The sequence below is a fragment of the Nematostella vectensis genome, chromosome 1 (genome assembly GCF_932526225.1).
Source record: "Nematostella vectensis chromosome 1, jaNemVect1.1, whole genome shotgun sequence".
Taxonomy (NCBI): Eukaryota; Metazoa; Cnidaria; class Anthozoa; order Actiniaria; family Edwardsiidae; genus Nematostella; species Nematostella vectensis.
This window is the reverse complement of record NC_064034.1, coordinates 5,753,871-5,763,818: the sequence shown is the minus strand read 5'-3', so window position 1 is coordinate 5,763,818 and position 9,948 is coordinate 5,753,871. Positions and strand designations below refer to the sequence as shown.

The following is a 9,948-nucleotide window of genomic DNA, read 5'->3' as shown; positions in this document are numbered from 1 at the left end:
AACTAAACGCATTGGCATAAAATCTCCAAAAATGGTGTAATAACACAACTTTCAAATAAATAATATCAAACCAGGTGGAAGAGATTTTATACTGTCTTGTGTGATGCTGATACTATAAAGAATAGAAAATTATTTTCAATTTTTCTCAAATTATGAACATAAGGATATGGAAATAATATTTTCGAGTTACTTAGAAAACGTGTGGATTAAAAAGGATCCTAAAAGGCTGTTGTTCAGACGTCAAGATATATTGTTGATCATGTGGCGATCACACTACCGACCCGCCTCTCTCACGAGATCCGACTCTAAAGAATCCTTCGGTTGCTAATCATCTTTAGCAAAATATCGCGCGACCCCTTTATTGGGACAATACCACTGACACAGTATAATATTTACACATGTAGATACAGATAATTAGCAAGTTTCAGGCGCGTACCTAGGATTGGCTGAGGGGGGTGCGCTGTCATAGGTATCATATGGAAAAGCATAGTATTTGAAGATTCCTTAATAAGAAATGACCCACTTTTTGACCGCCAAGGGTGTGCGCGGTTACTTGTGATATTTCCCTAAACCATAACTTTAACGGCTAGATTTTGTTACTCCAGGCGGGCGTCTGCAGCTTGCGAAAAAAGAAGCCTTCGAGGCAAGACTAGGTCGAGCTTGTCGTTTAAAATAAGCTCAGACTTTCTGAGACAAGATGGAAGAGCCAATTAGATTGATTATTACTCTGAGCTAACAAGGAATGGTTCTGCCATTGGAGACACGTTTATTCATAGACGCTGACGATAGATAATACACTCATGCGCTATTGTCATTATCATTACTGCCATTAGTATAAGGCATAAGATTACCTTTTTGCCATATAATTGATGTATTAAGTATTTAACACTCTTTACGAGTAATTTTATGTTTGACAACTGCAGTAGCATATTATGATGGATCAAAGTGGACGCGCTGGATGGTGTTTCAACACCATTTAAAAAAATAAGGTTTATAGCGAACCCTAGAATGAATTCGTCATTGGACCAAAAAAATAGCTCAGTATCAGGAACTGCAATGAATGGATCTCTTGGAGTGCATGGCGGCACAACAACGGAAGACGTGTTCAAACTTGTGGCTTGCGCGCTAGTCGGGGTCCTCTCACTTGTGGGTAACATTCTCGTCGTCGTCGTGGTATTCAAGGCTCCTCGTCTGAAGACTGCCACGTTCTACCTGCTGGTGAACATGTCTGTGAGCGACCTGCTCTTCACCTGTATCTCCATGCCGCCCTTCATGGTCAACATCACGGGGCGCGGGCTACTGGTGGGTGGTAGCGCCGGGCTCGCCGCCTGTAAGATCGTCAACTCTTCAGCGTTTGGATTGATGGCAAGCTCCGTGCTCACGATGACCGCCATCGCGTTCGACCGCTACATCGCCATCATCAAACCGATGAATCATATAATGACTGGAAAACTACTAAAAGCCATCGTTTTAGGCATCTGGATCGTTAGTATTGCAATTATGATTCCTTTGATTATCGTCCTTACAGTCGACAACTATAAGGATGATTTTTACTGCGACGAGAACTGGAAAGAAATTGCAAGTAACTCAGTGTTTGCTTCTAAAGTATACACCGTCATGTTATTTATCATCATCTACATCATACCATTCACAACGATGACGGTGCTGTATTCCATCATTGGACAAAAACTGTGGTTCAAGAAAGCTGTCCGAAACGTTAACAGGGAGCAACAGCGCCTTGTGGTGTGTCAGCGACGGCGCATAGTGTGCATGCTCGTTGTCGTGCTTGTCGCTTTCGTCTGCTGTTGGTTGCCGCTGCAAATCGTCACTTTCATGGCTTATTTCTCCGACACACACATCCCTAGGCCTTTATACTTCACAGGGGAATTCCTAGTGCGGGCAAACGGCGCACTAAACCCCCTTGTGTATTTTACCTTCAGCAAGACCTTTAAAAGGGAAGTTTTGTCACTAAAACCCTTCAGTTATTGCTTCAAGCGCAAACAATTTACTGTGACTATGATGATTGGTAATTCTCCTGGCATGCGCAGTTTGAGATTTATCGATGACGATGGTAGGGATAAGGGGGTTGAAAGTAAAAATGGCGTCACTTTATCCAGGAATGTACCAGTTATGGGAAAATAACACTTTATAATCATCCATGCTAATCATCCAAGCTTATTTTTTTATACCATTTTAGAATAGCAGTTAAAAATAACAGTCTCCATACTCATAGAAAACTAATAAAAAGAACCTTCCTGTGTCTTTCCTTTGTTTTTCTCCACTGTGGTACCCTGGGTACCAGAGGCTCGGGCTTCACTCGTTTATTGTCACGCTGTCACGCTGGTCTTGGCTACGAGGCGCTCATTGTAGCCAAGGCCAGCGTGACAGCGTGACAGTAAACAAAGCTCGAACCTCTGCTACCCAAGGGGGTACTATGGATTAACAATGACGATTGACAAATGACACTTTAACGACCGAAAGGGCCCTTGGATCCAATGATATTTACTCTAAATTCAGAAAAAAAAATAATAAAAAATACGACTATCCATTAAATGTAATTGATGTATGGTTCTGACATCGCTTTAGTTTGTTTACCACCATTATTTTTACAAAGAGTTACTACCCTTAGCACCTTTCGGTCGTAGAACTGCCATTTGCCATTTGCGCTGACACCTTTTAGCTCGGATGTAATTTTTACTATAGCATGCTGGGGGGAAATCCCCCATAAAGCTAATTAAAATGTTATTTACCTCTGTGAAATGTTCTCGCAAGGTGTAACATGACACCAAGTTGCATGTTTCTGTCACAGCCGCGGCCATCTTGGCAATGCTTATTGTAGCTTGTGCCGCACTATACAGTGAGCGATTATTCACGCAACATTCTGATCCCCTTCACTCATAATATGCTAACAATATGTTTCTACATACCAAAGAAAACTAGCAAACACAAAAAGCCCAAATAGTCGTGTTCGTGAAACAGAAGAATAAATACAATACACCAAAAACAAGTATTCGACTCTGCCACATTTTCGTCTTTAATAAGACTTCTTCAGGACAGACTTATTGTATCCAAAGAACACTAGGATATAGCTTTACAATGTGCATTCATACCCAAAATGTAGGACCGAATCGTGTTGGGGAGACCATAAAAAATATGCGGTTAATACATTACACTATTCGATAGCATTAGCTCCCTCGCCCCATAAAAAAGTATCCCTCTTAGCTAAACAAGCCATTAAGGTAAATCACCTGCTTCATTAGAGTTAGGCCTTTTAATCACATCCAATAAAATGAAATGCAAATCACATTATTAGCTGTTCTAGTCTATTAAAACCTATTACAATAGGATCTCTCTGTAAGTAAAAGGCTTTCTCAACCACACTAGAATGAAAATGGACATGACACTAGCGGGTGGATATGAAGGAAGATACTTTTTGCGTGTGGGTGGCAGGGATGTTAAAGAAAAGTAAAAAGTATCGTTAAATGATTTTAATACAGTATTTAGCGTTGTCGTATCACCGTGATCTGAAGAGCGCTAGAAAATGCGCGCTCAGATTGGCATAAAAAAATTCGTGATTATAGCACGTTTGACGTAAAATCGCGAAAGCCGGCAAAATTCCAATTGAAAACACTATTCTCTAGAAAAATACACATTTGAAAAAATATATATACAAAACTATAAGATTCTTCATCACTTGTTATTAGGTTACCTCCACAACTAGCCTCCCGGGACCTTGTAATTTGACCTGCATTTATCGTACTCGGACTTGATCACGTGACGCATCGCGCAATACAGCCCAAACCGTGAGTAACTAGAGGCTTGGTACCTAACTGCTCGCGAGAAAACGTAAGTTGCCCACGCGTTCTCGTGTGATTGGTTGATAAGATTCTGGTTGAGCTCCAGGATTCTGTCTGTATTTATGTACTTGTTTGCCGAGGGATAATGCTCACTAAACCTGTAGTCAAGTTGCCAGTTTGGCGCATTAAATTCTGGAAGTGAAAATCAAAGAAAGTCGCCATTAGAACCAAGACCAACACCTTTAGTATCATACGCAAAAAAGAATAGTATTTGCGAAGATCCTTCGACAAAAAATTTACCAACTGAAGGCCGGGACGGAGGGGGTTTGATGAATACGCACCCTGGGCCAGAAAGTTTCTTATATTTCGAAATGGATTATATTCATTGAAAGATTTTATATTTATGCCGTTCTCTGACGCGACGGGCACAGTCGTTTCTGTATTTATTTTGCCTTAAATTTGCCACTCAAAAGGTCACGTGATCAGTTGGTGCAAGTCGTTTATTGCTTTCTGTTCTACCTCTTATGATACTTTGCATCAATCCTATCGTCTGTTTTATATCACATGCAACAAACGCAGAATCACCTTTTGAAAACTAAGTTATGAAGGTATGATAAGTATTTTTTTTACACTTAATTGACATTCTATATATTTACCTGTTGCCATGACAATATCCAGGAAGTGCTGGTCATAATCCAGGATTGCTAGCTCTTTCCTGTCCAGGTAGACCTGGCGGAATGCTGGATTGTTAGCGTAGACAACTGATACTGACGGGTTGAGGAGGGCAAATGATGTTTTACTACCAGTGAGGTGTTGAGAGGTATTAAACATTTGCAGCTTGAAATCATCTTGATGAATATGAGCAAAGAATTGACCTAAACAAAAAACAAGATAACTGCTTAATGTGCCAGCATAATAGGTATTCTGAATTCTACCAGGGCATGCAGTTTTCTTCCTTCTTTACATTTCCATCTTTCTTCTGATCCAGCATGCCCCCCTCCCCCAGTAGGGCCATATCCTACGTAGGAAATAACCAGTAGGGATATAACTGACCCCCCTGTTTTCTCAATGTCTTTGTTCCCCCCCCCCCCCTCCTAAACATATTTTGAGGCCTTTTAGTAGTGTAAGAAAATTCAATGTTACAATTTTAATGTTAAGTAAATCATGTCCGGTTAAGAAAGATAACAATACAACTCTTTTTTTCTGATTTTTTAAACTAAAGCCGGTGTGCATTGTTCCCCTTTAAAGCAATGTTTAATTACAGAAGAAAAAAATATATGCCTTTCACAACAGGAGAGATTAGAAATTGAGGGGTGTTTGGGAATCAGGGGGAAATGATTGATTTAAGTAAAAACACTTGAGTGCATTTGGAAAACTTTCAGGGGTGGAAATTTTGGTCCTTAAAATTAATCATCTTTAAACATTAGCTTTCATACCTGCTACAATGTCTGAGTATTTGCCAACAATCATATTAGTGTACCGAGCTGTGCAATTTTCCATCCAAAAAGGTGTACCTTTGTCACCAAATGGGTCAATCCTAAACATGGAAATAGTCTAAAGTTACAAAGGTTTTTGCAAGTATCAGTATCTAATTAGTAGACTAAAATGCGCAAATTAAAATAAAAATGGGTAATTGGTCCCTTACCCAGGTGGAATGTGACCTGCTATGAAGACCTTTTTGCTCTCCTTTTTGGCAAACTCAAGTTGCTGTTCAAGCCAATCTAATTGCCTTTTTGCTATTACTTGAACGTTGTAAGATTTTTCAACTGCATAAGGATTCCAATACATGGAGTTAAGGATCAGCAGGATCATTCTTCCATCTAAAAGAAGAAAATACTACTTAAAAGCAATATTAAGCATTGATAAGCAAAGTAGGCTAGTAAGTATAAAAACCTGCAGAACAAGTAGTGAAGGGGTTACAAGTAAATACCTAAGATGGGAATGGGAATGCCATACCTGCAATATGGACCTTGTAGTATCCACCATCAAGAAATGTTGTTTTCAACTCTGCCATCGTCGTAGCTGCTGTGTCCTGAGTTGAGCAGTTACTGCATAATATCATTGGAGCAAACACCTCTAATGTCTTATTGTACCACTGGTCATGGGATGTATTTGGTAGCACATAATGCCCTTCAAAGTCATTGTTACCAAGCATTGGAAATACTGGTATTTTTGGAAAGGCATTGTGTATTTTTGCTGATGCAAGCTTGATATTGTGAAGTACACGCTCCGAAGTTTTTCCCTTAGGAAGATAGGAGGCATCTGTCTTGTGAGAAGACATATCACCTGTAAAGAAATTTATTTTTAATTATTTTATATCTGATTATTTTATATATAGAAGGATGGCTTAAAGTTGTGGCTTGTTTGTCAGTTTTTATAATAAAAATATTAATTTGAATACCATAATAATAATAATAATTCTATTTCAGGTCCTTATTATAGGAAAATATCAGCTGTATTTGACAAAAGCTTAACACTGAATCAAGTATTCAAAATTAACCTCACACTTTATCTATACCAGCAAATTTCAATAAGATTTAATTAATTTTAAAATGTGTCCATTTACTGTAGTTATTTTCAAATTAAACATGTGACCATTTATTCTATAAAGGTTGTTCAACCACAAATGTATAATAGGGATAACATAAATTTGTTCTACCTTGGTTGAGGCTCCAAGCTTCACTTGTTTATGCTTGTAGAAGCCAAATAATAAAGATGAAAAGTTGAAGTCCATGTAAAAAGGGTATGGAAGATTACTGGGAAACAACAACATTCTCATTCAAAACAAACCTGTGATTATCATAAAGTCAGCCCCCTTCTCATCGTACACGCTGCGCATTCCCTTCACCAAACTGTCAATCAATATTTCTGGAGAATCACAACCAACACGTCCATATGGTGCCTTGTAATTTGCTGTGCTGTAATTTCCAACTCCACGGCAAAATGTTGGTTTTGAAGCTACAGAAGCATCATAATACGAATCAAGATGGAGATCTGACACCATCAAAAACTTGATAGAACTGTCAAGATTGGTGTTATATGAAGACTGTTTAGCTGCACAGTTCAACTGTAGTTCAAACGTAAGGAGTAGAACAACAATCAAGCCAGTGCATATTAGTGTCAGTACCGCGATCACCCATCTAGCACACATGGTCTTTCTTCTCCATCTAGTAGCACCATCATCGTACGATACGCCAAGTATGTCATTCGTGGAGTCGGTATGAACATTCATTTCCGTGTTGTCGAGCTTGGAGAAGCCTACCTAAAAATAGAGGACGGGTAAGAAACAAAAACCTGTTGCTTAGATAACTTGCATCATGCCATGCCTGTCCCGCTGGAATAGCACGCGTCATACATGAGTTTTGCAATCGAGTTCTTGACGAAAGCGAAACCTGCTTCCGTTTCCAGTACTTTTAACAGCAAGAAAACAAAATTCGACCAAACCCGAGCTTGTATGACTATAAAGCTATGTAAGGCAGCCTTACCAGCAAGAGAGATGGAAGCTAGAGTATCAAAGCTTCCGTTTGAACGGTGCGCAGTGTATATCAAATAAAAACAGGCGTTCTTCGCAGTAAACACGCGGCATTGGGACTAGTGACTGGTATGTTTTTTATGTCATTATGTCCATGTCGTTATGTCGGGCTACACATAGTGCGCGCGCCCATGTCGTTATGTTGTTATGTTGCTAGTGTGCACTAGGCATTAGTCAAGAATCGGCAAAATTCGCAGTAACAGAATATATATATTATATATTTTTTTTTTTTTTGGGGGGGGGGCTCAGCCACGCCCCTACTGATCATTTCCTTATATGTATTTTTAAATATCGGGGGGGGGGGGGGGGTATATGCCCCCAATGCCCCACCCCCTGCCACGACCCTGAATTCGCCCATTCTTGGCCAAATCCGCCGATCCGAAAACCTAGTCAACCCCCCCCCCCCCCCCCCCCTTTCCTTGTATATATGTGTCGCTGGTATTCTTCATTTTCTTCGATAAAAGATTAACAGCGGCATGGACAGCATAAAGAAGTAGACCTAAGGCGATAAATACAAAGCCGAGGCGCGTGATAAAAATACGCAGTGGCTATATACCCGACAGTTGGGAAAGGTCATCAATGGACTAAAAGCCCGACAGTTTTCAACAAAGCTCTATTTAGAATCATTTGCCCTTTCTAAACAAATATATGATAATTTGAACTCACTAGGCTGACAATTTACTGGCTTATTTGAATAAATTGGAAACTGTCGGGCATTTAGTCCATTGAAGACCTTTCCCGGTCACTTTGATAACGTTTTTATAATGTATACATACAATCAAGGAAAAAAGTTCAATACCGACAACAAAGCTAAATTTAGATTCGCTTGCCCTTTCCCAACAAATATACAATAGGTCGACATTTGACCGTGATATTTTCGTGAACTGAGAACTGCCGACATTAAGCAGAGTTGTAACAAATTTTTAAGTGTCAAGCTAAAATTACGATGTAATGGTGTACATAGACGATGGAAAACATTCAATACCGACAACAAAGCTCAATTCAGGTGTGCTTGCCCCTTCTCAACAAATATAGAGTACTTTGAGCTTACAAGGTCGACAATTTACTGGGTTAATTGATTAAATTGAAAACTGTCGGGCATTAAGTCCATCGAGGACCTTCCCGACTGTCAGGCATATAGCCACTGCGATTAAAATAGGGGCACCAGGTGAGATTTCTCTTTCGCTTTTTGCCAATTTTCAAACTTTCCAAAGTTATGTCACGGTGTACATCAGCTAAAAACTCTAAAACTGCTGCGTCACTGCAACCGTGGACTGCATTGTGTGACCGTTAAGACATTTAATGTATTCATATTCGTAAATTAAACTTACCATCAAGACGTCATTCCGTATGTTACGCATTTTGATATTTACTTATTACAAAAATGTGTAAATAAGTTGGTAGACTATTCTATAAACAATAAAGCACTCGAGTTGAAAATTGTTTATTTGATTAATTCACGCTGAAATACTCCGGAATAGAAGAAAAAACATTTTCTTTGTAGCAGAAATCTTATTAAACATTTCCTCGTGATTTTATCAGCGTAATATCGGAAAATGAAAATTGAATACGGCATACAAAATCACGAAAAACACGAGTAATACACAAAAATATAATGGTTCCAAAGGTACCAGTTTTAATTTCGCTTTCACTTTTAAAAGTAAGTTATAGTGTGCGCCCGTACACGTATCACTTAGTATAGCAACTTGTATTAGTAGATACATTCCTCTCACCTTATCTTCGAAAGCCATGCTGTATTAGAACACAGGCGTAGATCGTGAACAATGAAAGCGAAGCGGCCGGAGGCCTGAGGAAGTTAGTGAAGAGCTTAGAGGTACTGCTACAGACACGCATAGCCGCAAAGCTCTCTATCACCGCGCAGAACATGGGGCGAGCGTCTAAGATTGATCTGTTGATATTATTAGACGCCAAACGTTTAAAAATATTCGGATTTCGCACCCCCCAATCCTGGGTACGGGCCTGTTAATTTACCAACAACTTATACCAAACAACTATTCTTTGCAGTAAACAAATTCGCAATAGAGTAAGTGTTAAGATCTTCGATAGGGAAGAATCCGCTTGGCAAAATCCATGGGCATGCAAGTATACAAAATCCATGCAAGTATAAAAAAAAAATCCATGCAATAGTAAGTATACGCATAATCCAAGCAATTATACAAAATCCATGCAAGTATTAAAAATTCATATGCAAGTATACATAATCCATGAAAGTATATAAAAGTCCATGCAAGTATACAAAAATATCCATGCAAGTCCAAGTGACTGTGTGACGCCGACCGCTGGGGGCTGCGAAGGAGACTTGCATTACGTACCGTCTACAGCATAGGTACCCCAAGCTCACTGTGTGTATGAATAACTCTCGGAATGCCGGCCCAAATGGCTTCAAACTTCACCCAGACCACATTTAAGACTCCACTGTCAAGTCAGATTTTTTTTTTTAGAGTTTTACGGTTTTATTTCGTAGTAAAGTGAACGGCTTATTTCAATCCCATATGTTTACTGTAAACGTGAACCACTATAATTTATTCATACACACAGTGAGCTTGGGGTATCTGTGTCTACAGTTGGACTGTAGATGTATTTAAAGATAGCGTGTGA

At 39.4% G+C, this 9,948-nt stretch overlaps 2 protein-coding genes across 4 annotated transcripts; one reads left to right on the top strand and one right to left on the bottom strand.

Annotated features, from left to right (window-relative positions):
• The first annotated feature begins 904 nt into the window (after window positions 1–904).
• On the top strand, window positions 905–2,262 carry LOC5519074 (QRFP-like peptide receptor). Its single transcript, XM_001638935.3, has one exon. It carries the CDS (start codon window positions 1,009–1,011, stop codon window positions 2,140–2,142), a length of 1,134 nt encoding a protein of 377 aa, XP_001638985.2. The 5' UTR covers window positions 905–1,008; the 3' UTR covers window positions 2,143–2,262.
• Window positions 2,263–3,010: 748 nt separating this feature from the next.
• On the bottom strand, window positions 3,011–9,219 carry LOC5519075 (sphingomyelinase phosphodiesterase D). Of its 3 annotated transcripts, none has more exons than XM_001639006.3 (7): window positions 9,063–9,219; window positions 6,588–7,059; window positions 5,754–6,083; window positions 5,443–5,617; window positions 5,234–5,334; window positions 4,454–4,672; window positions 3,011–3,989 (listed from the first exon to the last, which is right to left on the bottom strand). In XM_001639006.3, exons 1-7 carry the CDS (start codon window positions 9,078–9,080, stop codon window positions 3,718–3,720), a joined length of 1,587 nt encoding a protein of 528 aa, XP_001639056.1. In that variant the 5' UTR covers window positions 9,081–9,219; the 3' UTR covers window positions 3,011–3,717. The 3 variants fall into 3 exon arrangements, with proteins under 3 accessions (XP_001639056.1, XP_048579261.1, XP_048579257.1); XM_048723304.1 differs by having other exon boundaries at window positions 6,588–7,055; window positions 9,063–9,203; XM_048723300.1 differs by lacking the exon at window positions 9,063–9,219 and adding an exon at window positions 7,283–7,396.
• Between the last annotated feature and the right edge of the window lie 729 nt (window positions 9,220–9,948).